The sequence below is a fragment of the Falco rusticolus genome, chromosome 10 (assembly GCF_015220075.1).
Source record: "Falco rusticolus isolate bFalRus1 chromosome 10, bFalRus1.pri, whole genome shotgun sequence".
In the NCBI taxonomy this organism is placed as follows: domain Eukaryota; kingdom Metazoa; phylum Chordata; class Aves; order Falconiformes; family Falconidae; genus Falco; species Falco rusticolus.
Genome location: NC_051196.1, coordinates 32320433 through 32337668, shown reverse-complemented (window position 1 = coordinate 32337668; position 17236 = coordinate 32320433). Strand labels below are relative to the sequence as shown.

At 58.9% G+C, this 17236-nt stretch overlaps 1 protein-coding gene across 1 annotated transcript in view; it reads left to right on the top strand.

The window, feature by feature from the left end:
- The window catches only part of SRC (SRC proto-oncogene, non-receptor tyrosine kinase), a 31072-nt gene extending 18077 nt beyond the window's left edge, over positions 1-12995 (top strand). The window contains 13 exon segments of the mRNA XM_037402873.1: positions 213-274; positions 276-321; positions 323-795; positions 1237-1254; positions 4567-4665; positions 5421-5524; positions 7233-7382; positions 7654-7809; positions 7973-8152; positions 8236-8312; positions 8675-8828; positions 9037-9168; positions 9647-12995. Coding sequence (XP_037258770.1) covers positions 222-274; positions 276-321; positions 323-795; positions 1237-1254; positions 4567-4665; positions 5421-5524; positions 7233-7382; positions 7654-7809; positions 7973-8152; positions 8236-8312; positions 8675-8828; positions 9037-9168; positions 9647-9855 — 1851 coding nt within the window. The 5' untranslated portion in view covers positions 213-221 and the 3' untranslated portion in view covers positions 9856-12995.
- The last annotated feature ends 4241 nt before the right edge of the window (positions 12996-17236 follow it).

The following is a 17236-nucleotide window of genomic DNA, read 5'->3' as shown; positions in this document are numbered from 1 at the left end:
GGAGGTGGCTTAGCGTTAATGAGGGGCGATGCTATCCCAGGGCAAGGGCAGGATGGCCAGACTCCAGCAGCTGAGCTTGAACAGACTCCAGAGGTGTTTCATTTCCTAGTGGGCAGGCATCTGTCGCACAAGCTTGGGAAGCAACTTCCTTAATAATAATAATAATACTAACAATAATAGAGGCTTTTTGCATGTCTGTCTGTCTCTGGCAGCCCGGGACCATGGGGAGCAGCAAGAGCAAGCCCAAAGACCCCAGCCAGCGGCGCAGCCTGGAGCCCCGACAACACCCACCACGGGGGCTACCCGGCCTCGCAGACACCACAGCAAGGCAGCCGCTCCTGATGCCCATCGCACCCCCAGCCGCTCCTTCGGGACCATGGCCGCTGAGTCCAAACTCTTTGGAGGCTTCAACACCTCTGACACGGTCACCTCGCCGCAGCGTGGCCGGGGTGGCTGGTCGGTGTGGGCTGGGGCTTGGTGGGGTGGGAAGGGGCTCACTTGGGTCTCCGTGGGTTTGGTTCCAGCTTTTGCTTGTGGTGATGGGGTTCCTGTTTTTGGGGACTCTGAGCTGGAGGGGGAGGAGATCTGTGTCTCATCAGCTGGCAGGAGGGCGATGGGACGGGAGGGTCCCCGACAAGGGGCTCCCAGTGCCGTGCCGTGGCAGTGCTGGTGGCTGCGCCTATCTGAGTGCTCTCTGTTGCGGTGGAGTCACCACCTTCGTGGCCTCTACGACTACGAGTCCCGGACCGAAACAGACTGTCCCAGAAAGGAGAGCGCCTGCAATCGTCAAAACACGTGAGTGTCCCTGTCCCTGCAGCCAAGCCCACCTGGGTGAGCTGCACCTTTGTCCCTCTGCGGAGCCCGTGAGCCCAGCCCCAGCAGGGCTGGCTGTCCCAGGGATGGGGCTCAGAGAGGGGCACCCAAAACTCACGGATGCAGTGACTTGTCCAAGGACATGGTGCTGGAGGCAATCATTTGTCCTCCTGGCCCTGCTGCTGGTCACCGCTGCCTTGCAGCCTTGTCACCAAGCCATCTCGCTGCTTGCTGGCCAGTCCCTGCCCTCCAGTGCGGGCCACATCCTGCTGGTGCCCTGTCCCCATCAGTGCTCAGCGCCTGTTTTGCCTGGATATATCTCCTCAATCCACAGGTGCTTTCCCTGTGCTTGCACGATGTCTCTGATCTCAGCTTCTCTCTTGACTCTTTTTTTTCTCCCCTCTGTGCCATGCTGTCGTTTAGGAGAAAGGTGGATGTCAGGTGTGTATTGCAGATTATTACTATTATTATTGTTAAAGCTCTTAAATGATATAAGCCTGTCTGCTGCCCACATTAGGGCAAAGTTGGACGGAGCGGGGCTGGGAGATGGATGCCCGATGGTTTTGTGGTCAGTTGTGTTTGTCATCCCTGAGCAACCCGGGCAGAGCTGGGAACCCTTTCCCATGCCGGGGAGCTGCTCCACCCAGAGCTGTGTCTGCACCCACGAGCTCTGAACCTGGCCCGCTTCCCCTGCCTGCACCCAGCACCCCTGCAGTCCCTTTTCTCTGCTCACTCCTGGCCTTTTTGGCTTTTATTTTTGCATTTTATAATTTTACTTTCATTTTTTGTGAGTGGCTCAGAGACTCAAGCACTGCCTTAGCGGTCTGGCTCCCACTTGTTTGCTCTCCATCCTGGTCGTAGCCACACACCCATCACTTGCTGCATAGAGCAGGGTAGTATGACCAGCTGGAAGATGCTCCTAAACGTGATCCTGTATTAAACCCACGTACAGTCTGTCCTGACACATGGCATACACGGTCTGGAGCCTGGCTGGGGTCCCCAGCCATGGGATCCCTCAGGTCGCAGCCCTGCTGGTTCCCCCACTGCTGCCTTCCCACCTGGCACCCAAAACAGCTTTGCAGAGCCAAAGGGTGGGAAGACAAGGGAACATCCAGGGGTGATATTTCTTGCAATGCTGGGCAGTGTTGCACAGAGTGTTTCCAGTCTGATCCTTGTTCTCTTTGTTCCAACGCTGTTTATTAATTGTGATTCGTTTAATCCATGAAGTCTAGGATGTGCGGGCTTCAACACACAGGGCACGACTGAATTTGGGGGTTTTGGTGCTTCTTGCTTTCACAGCCTCAGCAGCATACTAGCCCAGGCTTGGGTTCTGGTTTGGGCTGTTACAAAGTGAGCTCAGCCCGCTGGGGTCCAGGTTGGGCCCCTATGTGAGGGTTTTTTTTATAGTACTTGTATCACTTCTGGGATTTCCATACTTTTTTTCCTCTGCTGTTTGTCAAAGGCTCTGTCAGGGAAAGGTCGGGGTGTGATGGGCTCTGCAACATCCTGGGGAGCAAAAAGACCCTGGAAGGTGCAGGGTCTAGCTGCCCACCTTCTGGTGTCTGCTGTGGCTACGTGGGTGGCATGTCCACAGGGGGAGAGCCAGTGGAGAAAGCTGTGCGGTTTGTGCAGTGCTCGGGGCAGTAAATCTTCTTGCTGAGTGCCCAGAGATGCTCGGACGGTCTGGGAGCAGCTTGGGCTGCTGCACTTCAGGGACAGCAAAAGGCAGGCATGCGATGTTCCCTTCTCTGGGCTCCCGCCAGGGCATGGTGGGTGCCCTGGAGCTGGGGAGGGTGCTTGGGGTCAGCCCGGGAAGGGCTGGCAGGTCATGGGCACAGCAGAGCCCATGGCCACGGGGACAACTGGCCACCAGCAGCTTTGTGGGGTGCCTGTGGGTTTTGGCTGCTCTGATGGGGCTGGGATTGTGCAGGGCGAGAGGAGCAGCCTCCACGTTGCTCATCTCCCTGCTCCTGTGTCCCAGCAAAGCCCAGGCTCTCTGCGGTGACCCTCAGCCTCCGGGACAGGCCAAATCCATCCACCCCAGTGCAGAAAGGCTCTCATGGTGCTCTTTCCAGCGGGAGGAGATCTCCTCCCATCCAGCTGGCTGCCAGCGGGGATGTGGTGGGGTATTTTGGGTAAGATTGTATAGGGAATTGTTGAAATGCTTGTTTTGATGATGATGATTATTATTATTTTTTCCCCACCGAGACATTTTTGGAATAGTTTGTTTTTGCTGAATTCCCAGCTTGCAGCCTTGCAGCCCAAGTTGGAATAAAGCCACAAGTCAAAAGCTGGGCATTTCTTAAGCAGATGTTTTCTCCAGTCCTGTGGGAAAGGAGCCCGACCAGCCTCCTGTCCTCTTTGGAGCCACCTTAGTAAAGGTGGCTGGAGCAGCAGCTCCAGCTGGGGAGCCCAAGCTACCTGCCACGAGATGCGCTGGGGCCAGGAGAAGCTAAAATACCAGCTGGGGCTGCTGTGAGGCTGGGGACAAGCTCCGGGCTGGTGGCAGAGCCCAGCTCACTGGGTGGGAGGAGATGCCCGGAGGGTCCCTGCTTTCCCCGGCCCCGCTGACACCATTGTGGGGAGCCAGGGGCCATGTCTGGCTTCTCCTGTCTGCTTCAAAGCATCGGTGGTTTAGCTGGGACAAGCAAAAGTCCCAAGCTGCTGGTGTGTCTGGAGCGAGGATGGAGGTTTACACGTCTGCAGGGGTCGGGGATGGGTCTGGATGTGGTCTGATGAGTCTTTTAGTGGTGATTGAGGTTATTAAGGTTTTTCTGTAAAGTGTTTCTGGAGTTGTCCTGCCAAGTTCTTGCATCCTTGTGGTGCTGTTCCCACGAATCTAGTTTTCCCATAGCCTCGTCTCCCTCGTGGTCAGGATAATTTAGGTGACTCCGTCATCATTTGATGGGCGAGAAGATGCAGGTGGTGGGAGGAAGCCCTGCTGTCTGCAGGGGAGGGGAAGCCACCTCCTGCCGTCCTGTTGTTCTCTATTTATTGTCCTTTCCTGCCCCAGCCCGTGCAGTGGGAAGGCGCCTGCTCCCTGCCAGCTCCCGGGGACGTGCTTGGGGCCACCACGCCGGGGGCAGGAGGGATGGCAGGTCAGCCCTGGGTTTTTGGGGTGGCACTGGGGCTCCCGCAGGCACAGCCCGTGCTGGGGCAGTGGGGAAGCTCACGGTCAGGGCTGCAGGGTGCCCAGCCCGGGGCTGCAGACAGAGCACGCAAGCTGGATGGAGCCCGCTGCCTCCAGGCTGGGCATTGCAGTGGGGCAGGTCTCACCCCCACCACTTAAACCTCAGCCCCATCCTGTTGCTTTTCTGCAGCCTGTGTTTAACAAACTCTTGGGGTTTCCTGGCACTTTTTTTTAAGCACTGCCATCATTCTGTTGCTTTTCCTCATTCCCCCTCCCTCGCCTGCGGCTGTTGCTCCCTGCTGCCCTGCTGCCTTGGATCCCCAATGCCCCTCAACCTGCAGCCAGACCCCGCTGGCATTCAGGTGGCTCCGAAGGTATTTTGGCTCGCTGGCTGCCCTGCCCGATTTAAGTCAAGCATCCCGTATGTGGATGGGCAGGGGCTGGCAGCAGGAGCCCACCTGGCCGGGGTCCGGCTGCAGGGCTGGGGGCTGTGGGGGCTGCACCCCTTCCTGGCGAGGCTCTGTGCTAGCTTGCCCCCCACCGGCCCCGGTGCCTGCAGGCAGGAGAGGGGCCAGCCGTGGGGCTCCTGGCTTCACACTGAGTGTGTTTTGGTTCTCTTGCAGGGAAGGTGACTGGTGGCTGGCTCATTCCCTCACTACAGGACAGACGGGCTACATCCCCAGTAACTATGTCGCGCCCTCAGACTCCATCCAGGCTGAAGAGTAATTGCCATCTTTTAGACAGTTTAAAGACAAGGGATAGCAAACACACCCTGAGCGCTCCTCCTTCCCCCTGCCCCACTCCTGGGCAAAGGCCTCCGGGTTTTTTATTTTTTATTATTTTTCCCCTTCGGATTTGCAAACCCCTTAAACGTTTCCCAGCCTTTCATTAAGGCACGTGAAGTGCGGAGGTGGCGGTGTGCTTGTTGCGGTGGAGGGATGAGCGGTGGCGCAGGCAGGGGGCCACGGCGGACCTGGTGCTGGTTTTTGCATTACCTGAGTCTGGTTTTTTACATGTTCCGCATGGAACACGCACCCGTGCGTGAGGGGTGCTGCCGGCTCCACCTGTGCGGATCAGGCTGAGCACGGAGGTGACCGTCACAGGGGAGAGGCAGACAGGGGCGAAGCCGGCCATAAGTCCCGAGCAGGAGGTGCACAGCTGCATCCCTGTAGCCCATCCCCAGCCAGCAGCATGGCAAACCCCCCCCAGCAAGAGCTTGAGGGTCCCCAGAGCCCCTCATCTGAGGAGGCTTTTGGGGTAAAGGCATCTCGTGGTCTGTGGTGCAGGGTTGCTCCCTGGGCGATGCCCAGCCCTGGCTGTATGGGGGCAGGGTGCACCCCGAGGTGCCCGAGCCCCAGGATGCAGCCCGTGGGCTCCAAAACCTGGGGGGAGAGGGCAGGGCTGAGCCCGCTGCTTGGACAGGCAGCGGAGGGGGTGGGCGAGTGCCGGGCGCTGAGCCGCTGCCTTGCTCCTGCAGGTGGTACTTTGGGAAGATCACTCGCCGGGAATCCGAGCGGCTGCTGCTCAACCCCGAAAACCCCCGAGGGACCTTCCTGGTCCGGGAGAGCGAGACCACGAAAGGTGAATGGGGCTGGGGGGGGGCGGCCTGGGGGAGCCCCTGTCCGGGGGGTGGGTGGGCATCCACGGGGGGACCCAGGTCCCCTGGGCCAGTCTGTGCGGCCCCAGTTCCCCTGGCTTAGGCGCACTGGGAGGGAGAAGGGGAAGAGTTTGTAGGCAGGCGCCAGTGTTCAGGGTGACTGAGCGATGCCCCTCCGCACGGGCAGCCTCCTGGCATCTCCCTGCCGGTGCCAGTCCCCAGGGAGCAGGTGCTGACGCACCCGTTAAATCACCGGTGACATTTCTGTGTCGGACGCACTGTGATAGCACCGAGCCTGCAGGGCTGGAGGGATGCGGCTGCTTCTCTCCCACCGCTGCGATGCCCTTCCAAGAGCTGGTTCAGTTTATGGCAGGGTGGGAGGCGGGTGGTTCACCAGTTCTGGCAGGACCACCAGGCAGGATGCTCTTGTTTCCCGTTTTTTTTGTATTTTTACACCCCCAAGTAGATGTTTTTTAGTTTTTTCCTGGTCCTTGCATAGTGTCAGAATCTTGAACATGTGCTTCCTGGGCAACCAGGCAGAGGTAGTGATGAATCTTTAGGTCTTTCTTTCGAGTCTAACAAGTCTTTATACTTGTTTTGTGCCTCCCGAAAGTGTGAGTTGTTATCTTCATGGTTTGGCTGCCTGAGGATGCTGTTTCTTACCTGGAAATGTGGTTTAGTTTGGCTCCAAATGCACCTTTGGGAAAAGCTCCTTGATGTTTCTTTCTGGTTTGATGCCTTGAGCTTGCCACTATTTGTTTTATTCTGGTGGAAACAGCTCATTCAAGCCGTGGCATAAATCTTCCTTTCTGTTATATGTGGCCCCAGCAGCGGTGTGTTGCTCTCGTAGGGACAGAGCAGAGACAAGCTCCTGAAGCCATGCCCACAGTGGGATTTGTGGAGGAAGGAACAGGGCCCCCCAGCGCCTTGGCTCCCCTCTGAGATGCTAAGATGCTGGGGCTATGGGTCAGCAGCTCCCCCCAGCCTGCCTCCCGTCCAGTGCTCCCCCCTCCTGTTGGTGTCCCCTCTTTGCCATCAGAGCCATGTTCATCCCTGTGTTCTGGGGGCTCCTTGCCCTCCCACCTGCTGGGCCCCCCCAAACCCAGTGGGTTCCCTTCTTCAGTGCCAGCCTGGGCGCCACAGTCCCCCCTCTGCTGTGCTGGCTCCCGAGCCGTGACAGCCCCTGTGCGTGCCAGCCAAGAGCAGCGTTGGCTGCGGAGGGAGCGACAGCGGTGCTGGGTGCTGCATGTTGCTGGAGGGAAGGACCTGGCAGGGCTGGAGAGGGTGGTGCTCCTTGTTAGCACATCCCATGGGGACGCTGAGCAGGCTCTCGGCTGCTGGGGCTGGAGGAGCCGCGGGGATCACCCATACCCAGATGACTGACCCAACAGCCACCTCCTTCTGCAGTGCCAGCCCGGCTGGTGGCAAGGCTTGGCAGAGCTGCCGTGCAAGCGGGGGCTGCTGGAAGTTGTGATTACGTGGCGTGGCTGTAGCTGGGGGTACGTGCATCCCTCCCGGGCACGAGTTGCCAGCTCGTGCAGCTAGGAGCTGCTCCCCACCCTCTGCTTTCGGGTGAAAGCAGCAGCCTGCATGCTTAGCCCTGCTTCCTTGTGCCCACCCATCAGCAGGACCCCATGGGGAGCACCCATCCGTGGTGCATCTCCCCCCTCAACCGCTCGGTCCTGCCCGCAGGTGCCTACTGCCTCTCCGTCTCCGACTTCGACAACGCCAAGGGGCTCAATGTGAAGCACTACAAGATCCGCAAGCTGGACAGTGGTGGCTTCTACATCACCTCCCGCACCCAGTTCAACAGCCTGCAGCAGCTGGTGGCCTATTACTCCAGTGGGTAGCCGCTTGGGGTCCCCTTGGGGTCTGGGTGGCACCCTGGGTGCTGTGCCCGCCCTCGCCACAGGACGGGTACTGCTGGGAAGCCAGTGTGGGGCTGGGGGACCCGAAAGCAGTTGGGGGGGACCTGATGAAAAACTTGTTTTAGGGAGGAGGGGGAGGGTGTGGGTACAGGTTCCCGAGGTGTTTTGCAGGGAAGATGTGGGGTAAAGGCATCGTGTGCCTAAGTGCCCAAGTGTCACCCTGGTGTTGTCCCCTCCTGTGCTAGAACACGCTGACGGCTTGTGCCACCGCCTCACCAATGTGTGCCCCACGTCCAAGCCCCAGACCCAAGGCCTTGCCAAGGATGCCTGGGAAATCCCCCGGGAATCGCTGCGGCTGGAGGTCAAGCTGGGACAGGGCTGCTTCGGAGAAGTGTGGATGGGTAAGGACCATTCCCACCCTGCTGTCCCCCCTGTGTCACCACCTGCATCCTCTGCCCAGCCATCTGCAGGTGCCCGGAGCCTGCGGGGGGGTGGGGGAGCAGGCACAGGACATGGCCCCCCAACCCCATAAATGTGTCCTGAGTAGCGTGTCCTATGCTGTAGGGACCTGGAACGGCACCACCCGGGTGGCCATCAAGACCCTGAAGCCTGGCACCATGTCCCCGGAGGCCTTCCTGCAGGAAGCCCAGGTCATGAAGAAGCTCCGGCATGAGAAGCTGGTTCAGCTCTACGCCGTGGTTTCAGAGGAGCCCATTTACATTGTCACCGAGTACATGAGCAAGGGTGAGCGTGGGAGCGATGCTGGGGGACGGGCAGCCAAGGGGCTCTGCTCCTCTGGACTGCGATGACCATGGTCTTCCTCGCAGGGAGCCTCCTGGACTTCTTGAAGGGCGAGATGGGCAAGTACCTGCGGCTGCCCCAGCTCGTGGATATGGCAGCTCAGGTGGGTTTGTGCATTCCTGGGCCTCCGGCATCCCCTGCTCAGGGTGCTGGCTGCCTGAGCACCTCACACTATCCTGGCTAGCACCTGTCGCCTGGTGGGTGCCCTGCAGCTGCAGTCCAGTGGGTGCCACCATCCCCCCTGGGTGCTCCGGTTACAGTCGGGGACCATCATTTTGCCCGTTTCCGCTGCTGCCGGCGCTCCCTGGCCGGCAAACCTGCGCCTGTGTGGGTTTTCCTGCAACCTGTTCCCACACCCCGGGTGGGTCCCGCTGCAGAGCTGTTCCCCTCGGCGCTGCCAGGCGCTCCCCAGGGACCCTCGTGTCACCCCACCAGCCTCCATACCCCATGTGCCTGTCCCCACAGATCGCATCTGGCATGGCCTACGTGGAGAGGATGAACTACGTCCACCGGGACCTCCGGGCGGCCAACATCCTCGTGGGGGAGAACCTGGTGTGCAAAGTGGCTGACTTCGGCTTGGCGCGCCTCATCGAGGACAACGAGTACACCGCTCGGCAAGGTGCGTGCCTGGGGCTCGCCGGGGCTGCCGGCACCGTGCCCAGGCGGGTGGCACCAGAGCAACAGCCACTGGTCCCTGGTCCCCAGGGGTGTGCGTTGCATCTCAAGCTCTCGCTGGTTGCACCGGGGTCCCAGAGGCACTCACAGCCCCGGGCACCCCCAGGCACCGCGGGGCTGGGAGCAGCCCCTCACCCTGCCTCTCCATCCAGGCGCGAAGTTCCCCATCAAGTGGACGGCTCCCGAAGCTGCTCTGTACGGCAGGTTTACCATCAAGTCGGACGTCTGGTCCTTTGGCATCCTCTTGACCGAGCTGACCACCAAGGGCAGAGTGCCGTACCCAGGTGAGGGCTGGCACCCGCCGGCAGAAGCCCCGTCCCCATTGTGGTGCCCCCACCCCAGCTGCCTGTGCCCAGCGCTTGCCCCTGGCACTCCGCAGCCCCAGAGCCAGCTTTGCAGAGGAGCAAACTGATGCAAAGTTTCTCCTGCAGGTTGGACAGGGAGAGCAGGTGTGGGGGTGAGCTGCCCCTGCCTGGGTCGGATCCTGCCCTGCTGGGGAGGCTGAGCAGAGCCCATCCGGGATGCGGGGTCACAGCCAGCCTGTCCCACTCTAGCCCAACTCTGCTCTGCTCTAGTCTGAGCAAGGTGACAAGCTGGCAGGCACGAGTGCTCTTGGGCTGGGGGTTCCCTCTCTCCCTGGGTCAGAGGGGTTGCTCATAAGGCTCATCTCAGCACGATGCCCACTGTCTCCTCTGGGAAAGGCGTGATGCAGGGTCTGGCCTGGTTCTAAATCGATGCAATGTCTCCCCTGGCCGCACGCAGGGATGGTGAACCGGGAGGTGCTGGACCAGGTGGAGCGAGGGTACCGCATGCCCTGCCCGCCCGAGTGCCCCGAGTCCCTGCACGACCTCATGTGCCAGTGCTGGAGGAAGGACCCAGAGGAGCGACCCACCTTCGAGTACCTGCAGGCTTTCCTGGAGGACTACTTCACCTCGACAGAGCCCCAGTACCAGCCTGGCGAGAACCTATAGACCCGGAGCTCCTGGCACCAGGGACGCTGCCCTCCTCGCCGCAGGGCACTGAAGGCTGGCCTCCCCGCCAAGGGGCCATTTTTTTGTGGAGCAGCCCCAGAGCAGGATGGGGCATCATCTCCAGATGCGGCCAGGGGAGGTGCTGGGTCCTCCCATCACTCATTAAGACTTCTGGCCCACGTTTGACAAAGCGGCACCATCCCGCTGGCGAGAGGAGCCTGTGGGCGCCAGCGGAGCCAGCTTGGGAGGGTGAGCGGGGCATCTCCTGCCGAGAGACTTGACTTTCAGGAGACCTTTTCCCCCCACAGCAGCTCTGGGGTGATCCCAGAGGAATTGGGGGACAGCATCACCCCACTTCGGACACCCAGCCCCAGTCTCCTGCACACCCTTTCTAAATCAGCACAAGTTTCCCTGCCCCTTTGCCCCCCCCCCCATCCCCCTTGGCTCCAGTTCTCCCGAGGGCACTGGCAGAGATGTTTCACCATGGGGAAGGCACAATCCCTGCCTGGTGGGGATGGGGTGATGTGCCAGGGCAGTGCTGGTGGCAGTGGAACCTGCCTGGTGGTCCCCCCTCCTCAGGCATGCTTCAGCCTCGCTGGGTAGCAGGCACGGAGAGATGACATGTGGCTGCTCGTGACTCCGGTGACTGACACCATGCCATGGGAGCACCCGGGTGCACGTTTGAATCTTCCAGCTACATCTCTTCCCCCAAGGGACCCACCTCATCTCTGCTGGGAGCATCACCTGGAGGGATGCTGGCAGAGCCCTCACCCTGCCTGAGCCAGCCCGGCCACCCCGGCTGCGCTTCCACCAAGCATTCCTGGTCTTCCAGCCAGCCCCCTGGGAAGTGCACCACAGCCCACCCAGCCACCCTCCCCGGCTCTGCTGCCAGCTCTGCCACTGGCAGAGTCCCCGAAGCTGGCCCTTCTACCAAATAAGGTGCCACCATGGGGCATGGGTGCATGGCATATGTGGCTGTTCAGGGTGTGGGAGCATTTTGGGGGAAACAGTCATCTTTCACAGATGCTTCTGTCCACCTGGTACATTTTTAGCTGCCTTCCCTCCACCTCTTGCATCTCAGCTGCTGGGCTGCAGTCCCCACGCACTGGAAGAATCCCCAGCCATGGGCCACCACCCTGGAAGAGAGTCCTGGGAAGTGCTGTGCCACACGGAAGACATCTGCATCCTCATCTCCCCCCTGCTTGCTCTCGAAGGTCTCAGCTGTGTTTTGGTGGTGGGTGACTAGCCGTGCCCAGTCTTGCCCCCACACACCTCCTGTGGGGCTGAACCCCAGGGCCAGCGGGGGGGCACCCAGCGCCTGTGCTCTCCCACCCAGCACCTGCTTGTACATAGCCCTTGGGTGGTTCCCACACCCTCCAAAACGTTGACTTTGTTGCATGTGTTGGTTTTTTTCCCCCTCCTGTGGCTGTACCCAGCTGGAAACCCTTTGCCCTGGTGGCTCATGGGGCTTTGCTCCCTCACCTCTCGGGTCCCAGGCACCCTCACTCCAAAAGACCTGGGGGCTCTTCGGATGCTCTCCTGGACCAGGGGTGGGATGGGGGCTTGAGGGGATGCTGCAGGGCAGGGGTGCTGGCATGCACTGGTAGGAAGGACCTGGAGAGGGGAGCCAGTGGCTTCACCCATCCGTCAGTCCTCAGGTGGTGGGATTTTTTGCCTCCCCATCACTTGTGGGATGGGGTTTCCCTCCAGAACAGCCTCCTTGCAGGCAGTAGACCCCAATCACCCCTCACCAGCTCCCACCACAGTGCTGGTGTCCCATGAAAGCCAGGTGGGAGGCAAGCGTGGGCAGGGGAGCAGCCAAAACTCCCTCCCCCAAACCTCTGCTGGAGCAGAAGCTGGGCACACTGCTGCCTCCCGCTCGCTCCCATCAGTCCCCAGCTGCTTACTTAGGAACCAAGTGCTGGCTTGGTTGGTTGGTGGCTTGTTTTTAACGAGTAAAACCTTGAAAATCAGCCAGAATGGCTTCTTGAGCAGTATGGAGAGATCCTGCTGGCTTGGAGAACAGCAACTAGTTTAATGGTTGGGGTTTTTTTTAAAACATTTTGGGACTTGGAGCCTTTCCTGCCGCCTTTCCTAGCAGATTTGCTGTGCCTGCATTTCTGTGTTTGGGCAGGGATTCTCCAAACCTTGACGTTCTGGGTCTTCCCATGTTTGCATGCCTGGGACAGGTGGCTGCCGCGTCCCCATCGGCACTGCTCGAGGAGCCCCATCCCACAGCCGCCGCTGGGGATGGCCTGTGCCATAGCTCTGCCTAAATTACACAAAATCCCCATCCCCGGGAGAAACCCCTTAGAACTGTAACGTGCAGAAGCCAGGTTTGATCTGAAAGCTGGGGAGAGAGAAGGCAAGTGCACATGTTGAGGTTTGGTTGTCTGCAGCACATACAGGGTCTTGCATGAGTGCAGCAGGACGGGAATGGGCTTAACCCAGCAGATCCATTTTCTGGCTCTTTCCAGCAAGCAGCAGAGCAGGAACACCCCAGGGTGGCTTAATTCCCCATGGCTTTTGGCAAGCTCTGATGAAGGAGATGGGCTGGGGACGTTTCGGGGCAGAGGACAGTAGAGCAATCCCGGCGGAGCCCTGCCGCGCAGGGCAGGGTTGGTGTGGCTGCATGTCCGTGTGTCCATCCGTGTTTCGGTGCAGCGGTTTCAGTGGGATCCAGCACCTCCAGACTTGCCGCTGCAGCTGGCACCGCCTGGAGGCCCTGGGGATCGAGAGCCTCTCCTCCATCACCATTGTTGTCTGCCAATTTATTTTTTAAGCCAATAAACTCCAGAAGGGAGCCCCCACCTAAGGATGCTCTTTGGTTTCCCAGGGTCAGTAATGCCCTACAAGTTATTCTCCTCTGCTGTTAGTATTTTTTTTTAAACTGTTTGTAAGAATCTCCAACCAACTATGCAGAGAACATGTGGATCTGTGTCTCTCTCCCCAGCTCCCCTCTACCCTCACCTGCCTTCTTTGGTGTCTAAGTAAAATATTTAGCTTTTTTTTTTTTTGGATAATAATAAAATTTTGGAAAAAATACTGAAAAGGTCCAGCTTTGTGGGTGGTGGGGGGTGGAGAGGCTTTGAAACTCTAATGTTGATGTAAATACTTTGCAATTTGATAATTAAATACAAACAGACCTCACAAAAACAGAAAGTGTGGCTCGTGTGTGAGAGGACTTAGCACCCCTGTTACAGGAGCTGGTGGTTCCTGGAGCACGTGCAATGCCCACGTGTGGCTCCTGGTGCTTCAGATGCTGTTTCTGGACAGTGTTCTGGGATCTGGCGCCACTTCTGTGCTGCAGAGCCGATTCCTGTCTCCCCACGTGGGGCTCATGGTCCCACACAGTCGCAGTGCTTGCTCCAGCAGGATTGAACCTCTCCACTGCATCCCTGCTCTGAGGCCAGGGACAGCCGGGTGATGGTGATGGGCAAGCCACCCGGTGCCCGGACTGCTCCCATGGGGGAGCACTGCCATGGTGGGCACAGCATCAGGCCAACAAGCCCCAAGCTGAGCTGGGATCCCAGCCGCAGCTGCTGGTGCTGAGCAGAGGGCTGTGGCACACGCTGCTGGCACGTGCCGTTAGCCACGAGGGACCCCAGGGGACTCCTCGCTGCAACCCATCTGTGCTTCCCAGCCTCTGCATGCTGGGACACCTGGGTCCCTGCCCACAGACAGGGAGCACGGCCCCACGGGACCGAGTGACACAGTGACCCTGGTGTGCACATTGATCTGGCCAAAGCTGGGGCCAGCAGAGCTGCCCCAAGAGCCGCAGGCAGGAGAGCGGGCTGCCAGCCCAAGGCTGAGGGGGTGGGATGGGGGGCAGCCCTCCCTTCAGCAGGACCTGCTTCATCAGCAAGGACAAGAATCGTATCTGCTTTTTTAGGATAATTAGTGGGTGCTGATTGGAATCCCCCACTTGGTAATTAAGTAATTGATATATATAGCACAGCCTTGCAGGGGGCAGGCCCTCTGAAAGCACCCTGCCTCTGGCTCCTTGGGCTGGTAAGTGATTTGGTCTTATCACCTTAAATGTTTAATGCTTCATGTTTTGTTTCTTTTTAAAGCAATTAAGTGAGGGATTATCTCAGGCTGGCAAGTCCCTTGGTCTGGGTGCAGTGTGGACTGGCAAGGTCCTCCCTGGGAGTGGAGCCGGGGTTTGGGCTCCTCCAGCCCTTGGTTTTGCACCTTCAGCATCGCTGCTGGGAGTGGGGCAGCCATGGGGAGGGTGTGCTGAGGAGGAGGCAGGGGTGCTGTGGGGTGGCCATGGTGCTGCAGACCAGCCTGAGCCCTGGGGATGAGGGGATTCAGTGCTTCTGAGCCCTGGCTATGGCATTGCTCGCGTTCTCCTCTCTCTGTTCCCGTTGCTCTGTGTCCAGTCCTCAGCCCTGGTGGCAGCTGAGGCATCTTAAAAAGACAGTCGGGGCAGTCAGCAGTACCTGCAGCCCACCCTGGCCGTGCTTAGTGGCTGTTTTGCCATGGAGTCTCCCCGCCTTGGTGATACCCCTCTCAACAGAGGCCAGCCCTGTGAAGGGGGTGATGTTAGCCTGGAGGAGCAGAGGCTTGCTGGGGCAGGAGGTCTGAAATGGGGATTGCCGCCAGGATGCGCTTGGACCAGTGGGAGCCCCCGCCGGGCGACACCAGCCTGATCCGGACAGATGTGTCTGGGGATTACACCGCGTGCTCCCTTTAATGGACTTAATCTTGCTGTTTGCTTCGCGCTTGTGTTGCACCCTGTAAGCCTGGGAGAGGATTTGGATGTTAGGGGGTGGGGGCTGGGGCTACCCCCACAGCAGGTCTGGCAAGGAGCTGGGGGTCCTGTGCTCGGCAGCTTGGGCTGGCAAGGGGTTTCTAAAATGGCAAGGATGAGTTGTTGTTTGGCCTGAACAAGCCCTTCACTTTCCCCAAAGCTCAGTGGTAGCACCCCCAAAGTGCATCAAGCCTCTGCTCTTGATCCAGGCTCCCTGAGGATTAACGCTTGTGCGCACGCAGGGGGCAGCCCTGAACTGCTCCGTGTGCTGAGGATCCCCCAGAGCAAATCCTGGGCTGTGCTGTGGGTCTGGGGTCTCTCCCATAGCCCAGACCCAGCAGGTCTCTTGGGGCAGGAGCAGGGGGGTGGTGGTTAAAGGGCTGGCTCACAGCAGGGCTGTGCCCCAGTGCCAGGCTTTGGGGTCTTGCTGGCCATGCCGCTATAGCCCCTGCTGTGCCTGCTGCTCGCTGCTAGCAAGGGGCGAAGGGGAGGCTGCTGGCACGTGAAGACCCGGAGGACAAAGCCTGCCTCTGTCCCCTGAGGTCTCTGTCGCTCAGGTCTCATCCCATCTTAACTTGTCATCAGGTCTGGGCGGCACCTGAGCCATCTGTCCTCCCTTGTCCTTCTACCAGAGGATTTGCCTTTGCTCAAAGGAGTAGCAGAACCGTCTTGCCAAGGGTCAATCCCCAGGTTCTGGTGAGAAGGACTAAAGTCTTTACCTGAGCGTCGGGCGGCTCCCACGGTGGCGAGGGCTAGGAAACCACTCCGGTGCAAGGAGCAAGAGACGGGCAAGACCAAAGAGCACTGGCAGGGCAGAGCTGTCTGTGGCCCTGAGAGATGTTTGCGACTTCCCTGGCTCGGGGGGGTTGGCTGGACCAGCCCCAGGGTAACAGCACGAGGGGACGAGGCTGGAAGCCCGGCGCTGCGGGCAGCAGGGCTGCACCTCTGGGCTGAGCGGCCGCTGAGCCGGCCAGCGGGTGCTTCCAGCCCAAAGGGCGCTTCAATGGGATCAACCGCTCCTCCATCTGCTGCTAAGTTAATAAGGCCACCTTGCTGGCTTGACTCAAGGTATGCAGGGATAGTATCCAGGCAGGAGGCACTGATCACCCAGCAGGATCCGGGGATGGAGAGGCAGATGCTGGGAGAGCAGCATGGTTCCCAACCTGCACCCCGAGTGGTGCTGGGGAGCTCGACTGCAAACATCAGCCCCTGAAAGAGATGCACCGACACGGATGTCTGGCAGATCTAGGGTTCAGAAAGCCACACCAGCCTGGCAGTCACGGCCAAACCGTTTTTGTGGGAAGCCTTGTGGTGTCCCACTTGCTGCCTCTCCCTGACAAGTGGTGAGGGAGCGAGAAGCCCCCAGACCCCGAGGCTGCAGTGAGAAGCCCAAGGACTGCCTGAGCTAAGCTGCGTCTCTTCTTAGGGATCTGAACCTGAGTTTCCTGAGTTTTGGGGATTTTTCTTTTTTTCCTCCCCTTTCCTGACCCTGCTGTGTCACTGATCTCTTACACGACCCAGAAAAGAAAATTATCTCTTCTTCAAATGGGGAAAAAAAAAAAAAAGGGGGACAGCTCAAGGCTCCTGCTCCTCATATCTAGGGAGCACCAGGCAGATGGACACTTTATAACACAGCAAGGTGGTGAGACTTGCTCTGTGCCAAAGCCCTTGCGGGCAGTGTCCAGGCTCAGCAGGACCTGGCACAACACAGTGGTTATGTTTTAAACCCCACTGCTTTAAGTCACTTGCGTAGCTTAACCGCCAGGGAGTGACTGCCCACCAGTGCGGTCCCCATGCAGAGACCCCTTGGTGCCTCCCAGATACCAGGGGACAGAGCCACCGCACTGCCTTTCTGGCAGAGAAGCTCCATGAGACCAGGCAAAACATCTCCTCGGAGCTTTCTGCCATGATGCCAGCAAACGCCTACCCGAGAGCACAGGTGCTGCGTCTGTACGGGCTCAGTCCAATTTGCGGTGCGCAGGCAGGGAAGCTGGGGTGATGCTTTTCAAAAGCCATCGGGTTCGACCTGTTCTGCAGTTGCAGGCTGGTTTTTCGTGGCCTCTTTATAGAGAAGGACAAGCAGGGCATTAGCGTGGGATGTGAGACCTGGTTGGGTTCCTCACTCTGCCTGAGGCTTTCTGTCTGACCATGATGAAGTTGCTTCAATTTTCCATCTTTAAAATGAAGACGGTATCTCAGTGCCCTGAAGAGGGTAAGACTGTGCACTGGTGCGGGCTGTGTGCATATCAAAGAGTGCTCTTTATCTGCATTTGGGGTGGGAGGGCTGCAAAAAGGAGGTTTCTTACCCATCAGCCTGCCGAGACCTCTCCTGTTGCTACACTGGCACCCTTCCTCTTTTGAAGTGCTTTTTTCTCGCAGAAGGGAAAGCCTGCAGCTGCGTTTGTCGTGAACCCCATGAACAAAGCCAGGGCTTGCTCTTATCCAAAGGACTGTCTGGCTTGGTGGCTAGGATTTATTTAAATTGCTATAAAGTGCAACTTGGCTAGTTAGCAATTGAAAGAAGTGACTGTGTTAGCTTCAATTAAATTTAAAAGTTGCTCAGCGTGCAGACAAGTCTCGCTATAGCTTGCAAATGGGATGCCCTTCCCTCTCCTTTCTATCTGT